At 37.7% G+C, this 17,317-nt stretch overlaps 4 protein-coding genes across 4 annotated transcripts; 2 read left to right on the top strand and 2 right to left on the bottom strand.

Annotated features, from left to right (window-relative positions):
- Positions 1-150: 150 nt before the first annotated feature.
- Positions 151-6,549, bottom strand: LOC130695155 (uncharacterized). Its single transcript, XM_057518280.2, has 5 exons — positions 6,278-6,549; positions 5,708-6,213; positions 5,520-5,635; positions 1,429-5,444; positions 151-1,357 (listed from the first exon to the last, which is right to left on the bottom strand). Exons 1-5 carry the CDS (start codon positions 6,517-6,519, stop codon positions 778-780), a joined length of 5,460 nt encoding a protein of 1,819 aa, XP_057374263.1. The 5' UTR covers positions 6,520-6,549; the 3' UTR covers positions 151-777.
- Positions 6,550-7,249: 700 nt separating this feature from the next.
- LOC130695156 (uncharacterized) lies at positions 7,250-8,247 on the top strand. The gene is made up of 3 exons (XM_057518282.2): positions 7,250-7,492; positions 7,551-7,982; positions 8,103-8,247. Exons 1-3 carry the CDS (start codon positions 7,488-7,490, stop codon positions 8,215-8,217), a joined length of 552 nt encoding a protein of 183 aa, XP_057374265.1. The 5' UTR covers positions 7,250-7,487; the 3' UTR covers positions 8,218-8,247.
- A 2,920-nt stretch (positions 8,248-11,167) lies between these two features.
- On the bottom strand, positions 11,168-14,528 carry LOC130695214 (uncharacterized). The gene is made up of 6 exons (XM_057518334.2): positions 14,159-14,528; positions 13,586-14,088; positions 13,396-13,520; positions 12,749-13,324; positions 11,994-12,688; positions 11,168-11,918 (listed from the first exon to the last, which is right to left on the bottom strand). Exons 1-6 carry the CDS (start codon positions 14,395-14,397, stop codon positions 11,339-11,341), a joined length of 2,718 nt encoding a protein of 905 aa, XP_057374317.1. The 5' UTR covers positions 14,398-14,528; the 3' UTR covers positions 11,168-11,338.
- A 286-nt stretch (positions 14,529-14,814) lies between these two features.
- On the top strand, positions 14,815-16,091 carry LOC130695218 (uncharacterized). The gene is made up of 2 exons (XM_057518338.2): positions 14,815-15,591; positions 15,698-16,091. The coding sequence occupies exons 1-2, from the start codon at positions 15,164-15,166 to the stop codon at positions 15,810-15,812; spliced, it is 543 nt and encodes a 180-aa protein (XP_057374321.1). The 5' UTR covers positions 14,815-15,163; the 3' UTR covers positions 15,813-16,091.
- Positions 16,092-17,317: the final 1,226 nt, after the last annotated feature.

Genomic DNA, 17,317 nt, shown 5'->3' with positions numbered 1-17,317 from the left:
AAAGGTTATCTGCCGTTAGTCAACAGAAATGCGTACGTAAACACGATGCGTAGCATATACGATCACATCAAACTGGCATATTTTCAAATCATTTCTTTTTTATTTATTCGTCTACTGTTAAATTATATGCTTTGTCATTTTGCACCCAAGTGTATTTTATTGCCGTTACTAGAATAGGGAAACTACAAATTCAGCACAACATTAGGCTATTATTCAGTAAACAAATCATAAACTCTTGTTCCAAAAATAGCCAGGCTTCTGTTTCCATCTGTTGCGTCACATCATATTTGCGATGCACTTCCATCCCGTTTCGAGTTAAAAAACTGGAGGTGTTCCATCTGAAATCTTTTTCCCGCTTACTGTTGACTAATCTATCCTAGTCTATTTGCCCCTCTTGGTTTGTTTTTTCCGTTATGAGCAATTGCTACATTCTTTAATCGATTAAGATGGCGTAACTATAAATTACAACAAACATTTCCTTAAGGTGTTGCACCGCTTAATGTTCTTGTAATTTGCCATCAAATTCTACGATAAAGCAATAACGCTTTTTTAAGGGAAAACAACGTTATTGTAGTAATTTGGGAATTATTTTTTTTGTTGATTGATTTCTTTTTTAAAACTTAATTTCACGTTCACTAGGACCGTAAAAATGAATTAATAATTAGGTCTCACTACACCGTTACCGTAAACTACAAACTAAGTAGAAGATAATGCGAATAATTAAAACGGAAACCTGAACCCCCTCCCTATTCGCTAATATATGCAAAATTTGCAGTATTAAAGCTCACCATGACAATTGTGCTTGTACTCGTCCGGCAGGAAAAAGCCCTCGTTGGCATCTTCTTTCATAAATTTGCCGTAATGTTTGTCAGTTTCTTTGTGTGCCCAGATGTAAAGCGTTTTGTCCCATTCCATTTTCGCTCGTTTGATGCCTGGTTCTTTCTCATCTTCGTAATCCATGAGGAAATCAAGAGGTAAAAGATAAATCCATTTGATTTGTCCCATTGATTCCTTGGAGTTAATCATTTCCGCAATCGAGTACATGGATCTCAAATAGCGTTCATAGTTGTCACAGTTAAAATCACCTGAGTTGCTCCCGTCTTGGACTTGATCACTGACCTCAGCCATTACTTGCAAGTCTTCTTTGTACTTTTTTTCGGTTTCATTTTGATGATATTGTTCTGCTTTTTTGCGCAGCCACTCTGCTGGATTGCTTATATCGAGCTCTGATTCCCCGGATTTTTGATTTGATTTTGCCCATGTTTCTAACTGTTTCATGAGGAAGTCAAATACTTCGTAACAGATGCCAAACATGTGGTGGTGCTGCAATCGTAACCGGGGATTTCCCTCAATTGATCTAACGAAAAGAGTGAATCATACACACGTAAATCTAATCTTTTTTGCCAAATGGTTACAACAGCTACTTACAGCATTTGTTTGCAATTTTCACATTCCTCATGCCATCCCAAACGGATTCCTTTCTCGGCCAGTAGGTTTAAAAACTCTCCACAATCGTTTTCGTTGAAAAAGTAATGATTCACATTTGGACTCGCTTTTTTACCGAGGTGCACGTGAATCCCATATCGAATTAGAAATCTGAGGGCGTTTGATTTCAAATTTTCATCAATATGATTCTTGACTAAGATGTCGATTGCACTTTCATTATGTTTGGTTTTCTCGTTGATATCCACTCCATTTTTTATTAAAATTGAAAACATTTTAAGTAAATTTGAGTTTGAATTGTTTTGACACGAAAAATGGAACGCGTTCCATCCATCGTTTGTCTTTTCTTCCACGTTGATTCCGTGTTGGATTAAGCTTTGAATTGCTTCCCTTAATTCTGAACTGGAATTATATCGACACAAAAGATGAAGCGCGTTGCATCCATCGTTGGTTTTTGCGTTTTTGTCGATGCCGAGTTCGATCATGAGTTTAATCGCATCAACTAAGTGTGGGCTTGAATTGTATCGGCACAAAAGATGAAGTGCATTGAATCCGTCGTCGGTTTTTGCGTTTTTGTCGAAGCCGAGTGCAATCAAAAATTTAATCGCATCGATTAAGCGTGGACTTGAATTGTAAGAACACAAATGATGAAACGCATTCAATCCATCGTTATCCCTTGCGTCCTTGTCGATGCCGAATTCGATCAAAAGTTTAATCGCATCGATTAAGTGTGGGCTTGAATTGGATCCACACAAATGATGAAACGCATTCAATCCATCGTTATCCCTTGCGTCCTTGTCGATGCCGACTTCGATCAAGAGTTTAATCGCATCGATTAAATATGGGCTTGAATTGTTTAAACATAATATATGAAGCGCATTCAATCCATCGTTGTTAATTGCGTCCTTGTCGATTCCCAGTTTAATCAAGAGTTTCATTGCAGGGATCAAGTGTTGGCTTGAATTGTTATAACACAAATGATGAAGTGTGTTGGAACCAGCGTTGGTTCTTGCGTCCTTGTCGATGCCGTGTTTGATTAAGAGTTCAATAGCATCGATTAAGTGTGGGCTTGAATTGCATCGACACAAAAGGTGAAGCTCATTCCATCCATCGTTCTCTTTTGGGTTTAAGGTTATGCCGCGTTCGAGCAAGAGTTTGATTGCATCAATTAAGTGTGAGCTTGAATTGTTATAACACAAAAAATGAAGCGCGTTGAATCCATCATTCCTCTTTGCGTTTTTGTCGATGCCGAGTTCGAGCAAAAGTTTGATTGCATCGATAAAACGTGGGCTTGAATTGTATTGACACAACAAATGAAGCGCGTTGGATTCATCTTTCCCCTTTGCATTTTTGTCGATGCCGCCTTCGGTCAAAAGTTGAATTGCATCGATTAAGTGTGAGCTTGAATTGTATTGACACAAAAAACGAAGCGCATTCCATCCATTGTTATCCTTTGCGTCCTTGTCGATGCCGAGTTGAATCAAGAGTTTAATCGCATCGATTAATTGTGGGCTTGAATTGTATCGACACAAAAGATGAAGCGCGTTGGATCCATCCTTCCCAATAGCGTACTTGTCAATGCCGTGTTCGATCAAAAGTTTAATTGCGTCGATTAAGTATGAGCTTGAATGGTATCGACATAAAAGATGAAGCGCATTCCACCCATCGTTTTCCTTTGCATTTAAATCGATGCCGAGGCGAATAAAAAATTCGATTGCATTGACTAATTGTGGGCTTGAATTGTATCGACACAAAAGATGAAGCGCATGCCACCCATCTTTCTCCTTTGCGTTTCTATCAAAGCCGAGTTCAAGCAAGAGTTTGATTGCATCGATTAAGTATGGGCTTGAATTGTATCGACATAACAGATGAAGCGCATTCGACCCATTGTTGTTTTTTGCGTTTTTGTCGATGCCGAGTTCGATCAAGAGTTTAATCGCATCGATTAAGTATGGGCTTGAATTGTATCGACACAACAAATGAAACGCATTTGATCCATTTTTGTCCTTAGCGTCCTTGTCGATGCCGAGTTCGATCAAGAGTTTAATCGCATTGATTAAGTGTGGGCTTGAATTGAATTGACACAAAAGATGAAGCGCATTCCATCCATCGTTGGCTTTTGCGTTTTTGTCGATGCCGAGTACGATCAAGAGTTTAATCGCATTGATTAAGTGTGGGCTTGAATTGAATTGACACAAATATTGAAGCGCATTCGCTCCATCGTTGGTTTTTGCGTTTTTGTCGATGCCGAGTTCGATCAAGAGTTTAATCGCATCGATTAAATGTGGGCTTGAATTGTTATAACACAAAAGATGAAGCGCATTCGCTCCATCGTTGGTTTTTCCGTTTTTGTCGATGCCGAGTTCGATCAAGAGTTTAATCGCATCGATTAAGTGTGGGCTTGAATTGAATTGACACAGATATTGAAGCGCATTCGCTCCATCGTTTGTTTTTGCGTTTTTGTCGATGCCGAGTTCGATCAAGAGTTTAATCGCATCAACTAAGTTTGGGCTTGAATTGTATCGACACAAAAGATGAAGCGCATTCGCTCCATCGTTTGTTTTTGCGTTTTTGTCGAAGTCGAGTTCGATCAAGAGTTTAATCGCATCGATTAAATGTGGGCTTGAATTGTTAGAACACAAATGATGAAACGCATTCGCTCCATCGTTGGCTTTTGCGTTTTTGTCGATGCCGAGTTCGATCAAGAGTTTAATCGCATCGATTAAGTGTGGGCTTGAATTGTTTCGACACAAAAGATGAAGCACATTCGCTCCATCGTTTGTTTTTGCGTTTTTGTCGAAGTCGAGTTCGATGAAGAGTTTAATCGCATCGATTAAGTGTGGGCTTGAATTGTTTCGACACAAAAGATGAAGCGCATTCGCTCCATCGTTGGCTTTTGCGTTTTTGTCCATGCCGAGTTCGATCAAGAGTTTAATCGCATCGATTAAATGTGGGCTTGAATTGTTAGAACACAAATGATGAAACGCATTCGCTCCATCGTTGGCTTTTGCGTTTTTGTCGATGCCGAGTTCGATCAAGAGTTTAATCGCATCGATTAAGTGTGGGCTTGAATTGTTTCGACACAAAAGATGAAGCGCATTCGCTCCATCGTTGGCTTTTGCGTTTTTGTCGAAATCGAGTTCGATCAAGAGTTTAATCGCATCGATTAAGTGTGGGCTTGAATTGAATTGACACAGATATTGAAGCGCATTCGCTCCATCGTTTGTTTTTGCGTTTTTGTCGATGCCGAGTTCGATCAAGAGTTTAATCGCATCGATTAAGTATGGGCTTGAATTGTTTCGACACAAAAGATGAAGCGCATTCGCTCCATCGTTGGCTTTTGCGTTTTTGTCGAAATCGAGTTCGATCAAGAGTTTAATCGCATCGATTAAGTGTGGGCTTGAATTGAATTGACACAGATATTGAAGCGCATTCGCTCCATCGTTTGTTTTTGCGTTTTTGTCGATGCCGAGTTCGATCAAGAGTTTAATCGCATCGATTAAGTGTGGGCTTGAATTGTTTCGACACAAAAGATGAAGCGCATTCGCTCCATCGTTGGCTTTTGCGTTTTTGTCGATGCCAATTTCGATCAAGAGTTTAATCGCATCGATTAAATGTGGGCTTGAATTGTTAGAACACAAATGATGAAACGCATTCGCTCCATCGTTGGCTTTTGCGTTTTTGTCGATGCCGAGTTCGATCAAGAGTTTAATCGCATCGATTAAATGTGGGCTTGAATTGTTAGAACACAAATGATGAAACGCATTCGCTCCATCGTTGGCTTTTGCGTTTTTGTCGATGCCGAGTTCGATCAAGAGTTTAATCGCATCGATTAAGTGTGGGCTTGAATTGTTTCGACACAAAAGATGAAGCGCATTCCATCCTTCGTCATCCTTTGCGTTTAAGTCGACACCGAGTTGTATTAAAGATTCGATGTTATTCCTACAATCTGTTATGGGACATGTAGACAGCTGATGAAGCTGTTTTTCCTTTTCGCTAAGCTAAATGGAAAACTTTTGTTAGAAAACTAAAATTTCACTGACGAAGAAGGTGTTAGACTTGTGTGAATTGCTTACTTTGATATTTATGGCTTCAAGCTGATTAACAACTTCTTCAGATGTAATTCTTGTTTCAGGTGTGTTGGTCAGCATTTGTTCTATTAAGTTACGTGCTAAATGTGTCTGGTGAATTTCTATTTTTTAAAAGTTTTAGACATTTAACTAGTATGGTTATGTTATATGGTCTGCCTCAAGAGGTAACTTACCACTCATATTGGTTGAATTGTTGTGCCTCATGTTCACCACAATATCATATTGATTTTCACCGTAAATATGCTTTCCTTTCAAGAGAATATAACCAAAGACAAGACCTTCTGAATAAACGTCGCTTTTGATTGAGCCTCTAGTTTTTTCAGTGCTTAGGTTTCTGCCCATAATTTCCATCTCTTCGGGAGAGAACCAAAGTATAGTCCCTTTGAGTCCACTCATTGTGAATGTTCCTCGTTCACTCACTGCTCTTGACAATCCAAAATCAGTCCACTTCATCGTTATCTCTTCACCTTGGTCAGTATTTCTCACAGAAATGAGAATGTTTTCCGGTTTAATGTCCCGATGGATTAGTTTCTTCGAATGAATGTATTTGAGACCAGTTGCTAACTGGTAGAAAACCTCGAAATTATTTGGTAATGCAGGTCCTTTATATTTCTGAGGATCGTCCTCATTTAGGAACACGTGATCCAATGATGCGTCGCACAATTCCAAAGCAAAGTAACTGAATCGCAAAAATCATATGGAAATTCTCGTTTTAATTCAACGTTATCACATAACAATCTTACTTGAAGTCGGCATTGCTTGCGAAGTGGACAAATTTAACTATATTGGGATGGTTTAACTGTTGCAGAATTTTTAATTCGTTGTCATCTTCTTGAGCTTTGCCATTTTTCTTAAAAGTTCTTTTCACTGCTACAATTTGATCTTTATATGTTCCACGATAAACTGAATGGTAGCCACCATGACCCAAAACATCATTGCTATCGAATTGGATGCCGTCTACATTTACGGCAGTAGTCGATGGCATTTTAGACTTAATTGCACCCGAAACTAGCGAGATGAGAACTTGTACGAGCTACTATTGGAAAATACCGTTTAACACTGGACAACCCTCACTTGCAACGCGAAATCGCTTTGAATTTATCAGTCAGTTTATCTGTGAAGCATAAAACAGGGACAAGTCCAATGCAGATAATGATTTGTTATCGCTTCGTCTACCTTTTGATCCCTGTGAAATGTCAGTAGGTCTTTCCATTTGCTCCTTAAAATCACTTCAAATAATTTTTACGTGACGATTTTCTCGTAGCCGAGGGCTTTCAAGTGATTTGCATCGAATTAATAATTTGCTGATAGTAACTTTCAATCCTTTTATCGTTTCCTTTCAGTTTTCTGGGCGTAAAACGTTTTAACATAGAGCTTTTACTAATTGCGCTTTGCACTGTTCGCTTTCGACACGTATACCTTATCGAATTGTTTTCTCGTTATCTTTCCGTAAGCTTTTCCCCCTTCTTTTCTTTTTAAATATATGTACCATGAATATAGGCTAGGCTACGTCATTTCTATGATGAACATACTCGTATATTTATTATATTATATTTGTTGCTCACCTTTTAAGGTTATCTCAGTTTCGATGAATTTGTAATTTTGTTTGTGTTTTTTGGTTTTATTGCTTGTTTTTCGTTGATCTGGAAACCATTGAAATACTTAATCGTAGAAAACAGCTTTCGTCACTGGCGTAATAATGTAGTACAACTATGATAAGAACATAGAGTCAAAGTTTTTTCGGCAATGCACTTGATAAAAATCCCACCATGAAGACTAAAAAGTTATCTTGATATCTCTCTGGTTTTTCCCCATTGTGAAACGAGGGCTTTTTTTATAGGCGTCTTTCAAATGTAAATCTACCGGATAACACTGCTGATGTGCCAACGATATCCTCGAAAAACAAAGTGAACGAGCCTGAAGTGAGCGCCAGTATAACTCCGTCCTGCTTCTATGAAGTATTTCGTTGAGTTCTATTCATAAACAAAAGTTTAAATTATTTGCTTTTTATGTTAGCATGGCCCAGATGAACCAACCCACCGACCACGTGGTTGGTTTTGCAAATCCCAGATTTGTTTTGATGAACGGCTCATATTGGAATTCCAATGTAACAAGGAGATGTATTCAAGGACAAGCTTGTCTTGAAGAATTTCGAGATATTCTGCTCGAATGGTTTCAAGATCGAATGAAACCCAAAGAACCCATATATCGTCATCCAGACAACGAACCTACACATCTTAAAGAAAAGGGTTCCCTGGAAGTTTTGAAATTTGCTCATTTCTCCTATTATTACCTTGCAAACGGAGCAAAAAAATCGCATAATCCTACCAATTTCAAGAAAGCTATGGAAATACTAAAGGAAATGAGAAACCAATTGACTCACGAGGTCCTTTCATGGAAGATTACTGATTTTACAATTTTCTTGGAGGCAATGAAAAATGCTTCAAAGTGAGTACCACAAGACTTCTCCTATTATTTACTTTTATTTGTATTTGTATTTTATTCTTTTTGTTTTTCTTTTTTTTTGCTACTTTTATTCCCAACCCGCATATATTAAATTTTTTTTAGTTCTTTGGTTGAATCCGGTCACCATAACGACGCTTTGAAAAATCGTCTAGAAGACTTCATTAGTAAATGTAAAAAGGAAATCGATAATATTAAGGACTTTCCGCACTTGTATTAGCTACTCATGTGGCTTATAATAAATACTAACGTAGAGGTGTCATTCTTTCTTTTCTTCTTTTCTTTAAAAGCAGCGTGCATTTCTTTTAAACAATTTATCCATACTGTCCAAAGCTATATTCTTTACTGGCGTATTTATTCGCTTAGTGTGGAATATCGAGTAGTGCTATGACGTTATTGAACTTGAGATAAACAAAATATTAATAACCCAGTACTCGTTTCATGACACAAATTGGAGAGACGCCTGATTTGCGCTAAAACATAACAGTCGGAGTTATTCGAGATAAAAGGACTACTATTCACAGTTGTGGTGTATGTGTTATATTATGAATTTCTGATGAATTTAGAATACAGTTACAGGAAAAAGAAAAAGGACCGATATTCCGATGGTTCGACAGTCCATGGCACATCATTATCTTTGGTTTTAGTTAAAGCTGATACAAGATACAAGATGCTGCGAAGTTGATACAAGTTCTCCGAGTATTGTGAAAACCCTAGGCCAAGGAAAAAAACAAAAGAGAGAAGAAAAAAAACGAAATAAAAACAATCTGGCATCATAGGAGGCAGCTCAATCTTTCAAGGTAAGATTTTTAGTTTCTGTTAACGTTTAAAAAAATAATGATCGTTCACGAAAATTGTGTATGGTTAACGTTATACAGGTATTGAGTAATTAATTATATCATATTCAATAATACTAAAATTAATCAATAACTGTTCCTGAAACCAACAAACTAGGAGGTAACCAGATACTTGCAAACGCAAAGGCCAAATAATACGTACGATACATCGGCAGGACAGCATAAGAAACAGCCATCAAAGTGGTAAGGTTTGCACAGGCTGGCATCTATTCTTGGCATAAATTCTTGGCATCTAAAGGGATCAAAACTATGCAAATGCATGTCAAGAAAGTTTTGTGCAGTATTGAATATCCTCAGCCAAATGTTTTTTTTTTCTCATTCCGTATGTTCGTTGAGATGGGCAATGTGCTTAGGGATATGCTCGTTTCGTTTTGGCTTTTTTTTTTTATGGCGTAGAGTGGGATTCTTACACACATGTTGCTCTACTTTCGTGATTAATAATCCAAAGTTGGCCATCCAACTTGCTTAGGTCACGTGACTTAACATTTTACACTGCGATTCAAATGTGACCACTAGATGCTGTTACTTGTCACAGCGCCAAACTACTCCATGTGGCCAGATGTGGCATTAACGTTAAGGCGCCTACTGAAGAAAAAATGTTGAACTGCAGCACTTCTTCAAACAGCAGAGCAAATAGACTGAACAAGATTGATAATTAGACTACATTTTAACAAAAAATTTGATAAATGAAATGGTAAATAGATGTTCCGAAAATTACTCAGTTGCTGAGCTTCATGCCCCAATTGGCTGTTATTGAAATGACACCTAGATGCATCTGTGTGTGTAAGTGAGCATATTTTTATTTAGTACATGTGCAATTTTAAATTAAGCAATTGTCTGTCAGACTATTCATGAACTTTGTCGTGCAAGACTTCGAAATCTAATGGAGACACTTGTCAATTACAGATATCTTAGCCAGAAGCAATTTGAAAGAAAATCCAACTTTGTTTCAATTGTTCCTTTGCCGTGAACTTTTGTGAAATGGAAACAAACCAACTCGGACAATCCCATCAGAGCATTACCAGGTATTTCCACATGTTCGTTATGGTGTTTTATGGTGTTATTCATCTCTTTACTGTGTTTCTTGATTCTGGTTCTATGTAGTTGGACATAGTAACGGTGTTAGATAGGCAATAAGTCAATTTCAAAGCTATGGTCTATTCTATAATTAATCAAGATTCTGCTTCGTTTCTAGTTGCTTGGTTGGTGCAGCCTAGAACAGATGGGGATATGAAGCTGGCACTTACTGACTTGAATGGGTGTTAGGAGAGGTCACCTTTTGCATTGTCGAATTCTTCTCAGGATTTGATTGGAAGGATACATTTCATTGACACAAGCATCCCTATCCGTGGAGCAGAGCTACGAGCATCTTAAGGTAGGAAACTCACCCCTATCTAATACTACTTGTGATTTTTTCACACACAAACTGTTTTGATTGGCTGTGTTGATTGCGTGATGGATCGAACTCGTATCAGCGAGACTATACCAAGGTCTTCTTAGCGTTTGGTCTTGTGTGTTTGTCTACTGCCATGAACATGTGTCAGGCCAAGCTTGTTTTGCTCTTGCGTTTTTGCAAAAATACCAACTTGAACAGATTTGCTATTTTTTTTTGAGGTTAGGTGCACTGGTCATGGTGTCATCTGAAACACTGACTGTCCTTCGCTTCTTAAAAATCTAAAAGGATTTTTAATTCCCTTTGTTCTTTTGTGAATTTTCCTCTTATCACGTTCAAGGTAGCTGAATAGAGTGTTGACTTTGGGTTTTTTTTCCGCATGAACTCATCTAGGACTATTTAAAATTCATTGCATTCTCCTCCATATTGACTGATAGCTAGGGATTGGGATAACAAATTTTTGTAGGAACTGGTATCAACCTTTTGTTTTTCGTTTCTTATTCCTTATTATTACGAGATCAGTTGCGTCGAAGCGATCTGCTAATTACTACCATTTGCGTTGGGGTTTTCGCCGGAGCAAAAATTTACATTTGAAAATTCTTTGGCATTTGAAAGAAACGGAAATTTATTCTACTGGGTTGAACATTTCTCCAACATCTAGAGGAATCGTAGAAACATTTTTAGGCCAATTTTCTGTCGACTAAGAGATGTAATTCTTTTATTCTATCTTATTTCTTTTTTTAAATATTATTACTTATTGAGCTAAATGTTGAAAATGTTGTTTCTACTAGAATCTTAGAGTGTCTAGTCTAGTTCTCCACTTTTACCCTTCTAAAAGGTTATCTGCCGTTGCTCGACAGAAGTACAGTACTTACGTAAACACACGCAATAGCTGCATTCTGTATGAATCGATTAAGATGGCGTAACAATAAATTACAACAAACATTTCCTTAAGGAGTTGCTCCGCTGTATATTCTTGTAATTTGCTATCAATGTCTACGATAAAACAATAACGCCTCCGTAAAGAAAAAGAATGTTATTGTGGTAATTTGTGAATATTCTTTTTGTTTCTTGACATCAACATAGTATTATTATAGTTCACTATGGCACTTGTGCTTGAACTCGTCTGGCAGGAAAAAGCCCTCGTTGGCATTTTCTTTCATAAAGCGGCCGTAACAGGTGTCAGTTTCGTTGTGTGCCCAGCTGTAAAGCGTCTTGTCCCATTCGATTTTCGCTCGTTTGATATTTGAATCTTTCTCATTTTCGTAATCCATGGGAAAATCAAAAGGTAAAAGATAAAACCATTTGATTTGTCCCATTGACTGGTTGGAGCCGATCATCTCCGCAATCGAGTACATGGATCTCAAATAGCGTTCGTAGTTGTCACAGTTAAAATCACCCGATTCGTTCCCGTCTTGGACTTGCTCACTGACCTCAGCCATTACTTCCAAGTCTTCTTTGTATCTTTTTTCGGTTTCACTTTGATAATATTGTTCTGCTTTTTTGCGCAGCCACCCTGTTGGGTTGCTCATATCCAGCTCTAATTCCCCAGATTTTTGGTTTGATTTCGCCCACGTTTCTAAATTTTTCATGAGTAAGTGAAATACTTTATAACAGCTGCCAAACCTGTGGTGGTGTTGCAATCCTACTTGGTATTTTCTTTTAATTAACCTAATGAAAAGAGTGAATCATAGACACGCATAACGAACGGTTTTTTTTAATGAAATGGTTATAACAGCTACTTACAGTATTTGATTGCAATTTTTACATTCTTCATGCCATCCTAAACGGATTTCTTGCTTCGCCAGTAGGTTTAGAAACTGTTCACCATAATTATCGTCTTGTTTGATAAAATATTTATTCACATTTGGGCTGGCTTTGTTGTCGAGATGCATTTGAATCCCATGTCGAATTAGAAATCTGAGGACGTTTGATTTCAGATTTTCATCGATCTCACTCTTGGCTAAGATGTCGATTGCACTTTCACCACTTTTGGTTTTTTCATTGACATCCACTCCTTTTTCGATTAAAATTGAAAGTATTTCAACTAACTTTGAGTTTGAATTGTTTTGACACGTAAAATGGAGCGCGTTCCATCCTTCGTTTGTCTTTTCTTCCACCTTGATTCCGTTGTCGATTAATATTTGAATTGCTCCCCTCAAGTCTGAACTGGAATTGTATCTACACAAGTAATGAAGCGCGTTCCTTCCGTCCTTGTCCTTGTCATTCACCTTGTGGCCGACTTCGATCATGTGTTTTACTTCGTTGATTAAGCTTGAGCTTGAATTGTGTTGACACAAAACATGGAGTGCATTTCTTTCACCCTTGTCCTTCATGTTCGCGTCGTTATCGCCTTGAATGGATACTTTGTTTTCTCTTGATAAAGGCGACAAAAAATTATTAGGACGCATTTTACGCAATTTTCCGTCTCTTTCAACGAACTGAATTGAAAAAATTTATTAACGTAAATTTTTTTTTGTTTGTGTAATGAATTATGTTACCTTTTCATCTTCAGATTTCCCATATGTTGGTTTCGAGAAATCAGTACTAGTTGCTTTCTTTAGGATTTGAATTGCTTTCCAATTATCGTTGTTAAAAAGCAAGTAATCGATCGCTTTCCGTCTATGTCCGTCCTTGGCATTCACATCGATTCCGTATTGAATTAAAATTCCGATTGCGTCGGTTAAGTTTTTGCTTAAATTGTTTTCACACAAAAGATGGAGCGCATTCTGCCCATTTTGGTCCTTGGCGTTCACATCGGTTCCGGATTGAGCCAAGATTTTAATTGCGTCAGCTAAATGTTCGCTTGAATTGTTTATACACAAAAGATGGAGCGCATTCGATCCATATTGGATCTTTGCGTTCACATCGATTCCGGATTGGACCAAGATTTGAATTGCGGTAGTTAAATTTACGCTTGAATTGTTTTCACACAAAAGATGGAGCGCATTGCTTTTCCATCTGTCTTTTGCGTTCACGTCAATTCCGAAGTCTATCAAGTCTTTGACTTTTTCGTTTAGACCGAATTGAGAGTCACCACAACATAGTTGACGCAATTCTTCCTCTTTTTTAGTAAGCTGAACAAAATCAATTGAAAATTATTTTGATGATCAACATTTGAATTGGAATTTCATCTAATTGATTCAACCTTTTCTTTGATAGAGTTTAGTTGGTGGACAATTTCTGTTGATGTCATTCTTTTGGTAGGATCGTCTTCCAACATTTTTTTAAGTAGTTCATCTTCGTAAAGGCCGCGTAATTTTTCATCAATTTCTACAATGGAACAATAAATTCTTCGTTAACAGAAAAGAATATTATTCTAGGATATCGGGAATTACGTTGCATGTTGATTGGCTTTCCTTCGATTATGTTTCTGATAATTTGTTCGTTATGTTGAATAGAACCGTACAGATGTTGCCCGCCCAATAAAAAATAACCAAAGACGAGGGCAAGTGCAAAAACGTCGCTCCTTACGTCTCCTCGACCCTCTTCGCCTTTCCCCAAAAGTCTCAATATTTCGGGAGCAAGCCATTTTTTTGTCAATTTGATTCCGCTTTTCATTGTGAATGTACCCCGCTCGTTGACTGTTCTAGACAGTCCAAAGTCTGCCCATTTGATTGTTATCTCTTCATTTTCGCCGGCAGTTCGCAACGAAATGAGGATATTTTTCGGTTTGATGTCTCGATGAATAAAGTTCTTTGAATGGATGTGTTCGAGACCTGAAGCTAACTGATGGAAAACTTCAATGTGACGTGGCATTGGTCCCTTATATTTTTGGGGGTGATCCGAATCTAAGAACAGCCTATCCAACGAAGCGTTACACAATTCCAATGCATAGTGCCTGTAGCATGGCGAAAAAAAAACAGATATTGATTTAGTTTTACTTCAAAATCAAGACGAAGTAATCTTACCTGAAGTCTCTGTCACTTTCGCAATGAAATAGTTTGACGATGTTTGGATGATCCAATTGTTTCATAGCATTTACTCCTTCTTCATTCCAATTTTGCAGTAAAACTTTTTTTACTGCGACTGGACGGCCTTTGAACTTTCCTTTAAATACGTTTCCAAAGTTACCACCTCCTAGTTGTACACGGTCGGGCTTACTGTCGATCGAAATTAGTTTCCTTTTTTTAGTAGGAATTTCCTCCATCTTCTCAACATACAAAAAGAAATAATTAACTCCGGAATAACCAAGATAGGTGAAAGGATACAAGACAGTTTCCAAATGGGGCTGTTGCAAAAGCTTTCTTCCAATCCTTGGCAAAATGGCCCACGCCTTCAGTTGATCATGTCGCACTGATATCTACTGGTCTGGTTTTTCATCAGTCAAATGGCCTTTACACAACCATGTGAGGCGAACGAAAAACGATATTTTGCTGATAAGCTTGACCAGAAGATTTTATAAATTATAATATTTATTAAGTCGGAATTAGAAGGTAGAAAGAAGGTTTCACGGTTCTACAAGCAGGAAACTTTTCGTTGCCTTATCGTCGTCCCTAAACACTTATCTGAGTTTGTAAATTTGTTTGTTTTTTTGTTGTTGATCTAGAAACTATTAAAAAGCTTATCGTAGAAAACAGCTTTCATACCTGGCGTTATAATGTACAACCAAGATAAAAACATAGTTAAAGTTCTATCGATAAAGCACTTGATGAAAATCCCACCTGAGAGATATCGAAACAATTCTTGGTTTAGGACTCTGGATTTTTCCCCACTGTCAAACGACGCCATTTTAAAAGACGCCTTTGAATCTAAGTGTGCTAGATGACACTGTTAATGTCCCAACTAGATCCTCCGCAAAACAAAGTGAACGAACCGTGAAGTGAGCAACAGTACAACTCCGCCCTGTTACACCAAAGTATTTCGTTGAGTCCTAGTCATAAACAAAAGTTAAAGTTATTGCCTTTTTATTAAGCATGTCCCAGAGAAACCAACGACTTAGATTGGGTGGTTTTGCAAATTCTAAATTTGTTTTGATCAACGGCGAGTATTGGAAGTTCAAGGGTAATAGGAGATGTATTCAAGGACAAGCTTGCCTAGAAGAATTTAGAGATATTTTGCTCGAATGGTTCCTGCAATTACTTGTCACCCGCCGCCCCATGTATCGGTGGACAGTAGATGAAACCACACACCGTGCACCCCTTGAAGATAAGGGTTTACTTGAAGTTTTGAAATTCGCCGAAACTTTTGTTTTTCCTGTTCATTTTCCCGAAGGGGAGGTGTGGCAATTTCAGCATGATGTCCGAAGAGTAAAAGACCAGAGAAACAAATTGACTCACGAGGTCCGTTCATGGAGGATTGAAAATTTTATAGAACTCTTGAATGCAACGAGAAATGCTTCACGGTGAGTAACACAAAACATTTCCTATGTACTCTTATTTTGTCTTATTTTGTAATCTTGTTTAGCTGTTATTTTCATTCCAAATCCACGTATATTCGTTTTTTGCTAGATTTTTGGTTAACTGCAGTGACCGGGCTAACGATTTAAGCAGCCGCGTAATGGATTTGATTACTAAGTGTAAAGAGGAACTCAAAAACATTGACCTTTATCCGAATTTGTATTAAGACGTATCCACGATGTGATTTGTAATGTATTTTTGTCTGTGTGTGCGTTTTTGAAAGAAAAAAAAAGAAATGGTTATAGAATTAATCTGGTAAATGATACGTCATTCTTTCTTTTCTCCTATTCCTTAAAGATGGATACATTTCTTTTAAGTAATTTAGACGATGCTTAACCAAGTTATTTTCTTTGCTGACGTATTTTAGTTGCTAGTACGGCATCGAGTGTAGGCTACAGTATATAACGTTACTGAACTTCTGATAAATAAAATATCAATTTACCAGTAATCGTTTCATGACACAAACTGTAAGAGACGCTTGATTTGCATCAAAATTTAACAGTCAAAGTTATTCGAGACAAACTGACTACTATTATTGAACAGTGTGGTGTATGTGTTATGTTGATTATCTGATGAATTTAGAAGTTACAGGAAAAAGCAAAAGGCCAACAGTCCCCGGCACATGTTGTTTTTAATTAAAACCGCTAGGTGGCTGTAGTTCTCTGAAAATAAAAATAATACAAAAAAAGCAATCTGGCACCATAGCAGGCAGCTCAATCAGACGAAGGTATGATTTTTAATTTCCGTCAAATTTTTTTTTAAACTAATTGTTCTCGAAAGTTATTTATTGTTAATAGTATACAGGTATTGAGTAATCTAAGTGACCTCGATAGGCCTTATGCGTAAACCATATTATTGTAGTGCTTTACATTTCCCACCATCTTGAATTAGTCTCGCCGACAAGCTTACCAGCACCTGTCGCCAATAACCTTAACATTTTCCAGGGTTCGACTCGGAATTTGTCTCGGCTCCTTTTTTCGTCTTGTACTGGTACGTGATGGAATTCATTCATTCCACCAAGAATAAGACTAGAATTTATGTCTGGGAAAAGCACCTCAACCCCAAATCATTCCACGCAACAAAGAATGATAAAAATCTCCTCCACAAAAAGGTAAATTCCTGCATTCTATTTGCCAAGTATACGAAAGGTATAAGGATTAAAATTTGTTTTTCTTGTATTTAATTCTAACTCTGATCACATCATGAATTTAGCGATTCCGTATGTCAATCGATCGATCTACGTCATTAGATGACGTTGGTAGCTGATCAGAAGTCACTGCTCGTTATGAACGAGGTGTGCCCATGGCAACCAGTTTATTTGCTCGAAAACACCATCATAAATTGATGGTCGTTGGAGAGAACCGAAATCATTTATAACTCACGTGTCACTTTCAATGGCTACCAAAGGAAAGATCAATGGCTCGTGAAGGAAATGCAAGACCAGTAGGAACAACCAACAACCGTATTTCCTCCCCTAAAGGGACCTTAACGAATCATTAACGAAATATCAACTAAAGGAAGCCCCCAATAATTGGAAAAAAAGAAAAAGGGGGGTGTTCATTAGAGTAATAATAACGAAGTCCCCTTTTAATGCATGAGCCCCAAGCGATGTTTCCTCCACACAACCAGAAGCTCGTTACATCTATCACTGTTCTTTTTCTCTTCAAAAAC

This window comes from Daphnia carinata, chromosome 4 (assembly GCF_022539665.2).
Source record: "Daphnia carinata strain CSIRO-1 chromosome 4, CSIRO_AGI_Dcar_HiC_V3, whole genome shotgun sequence".
NCBI lineage: Eukaryota > Metazoa > Arthropoda > Branchiopoda > Diplostraca > Daphniidae > Daphnia > Daphnia carinata.
Note: the sequence above shows the minus strand (reverse complement) of the source record. Positions and strands in the feature narration are given on the sequence as shown.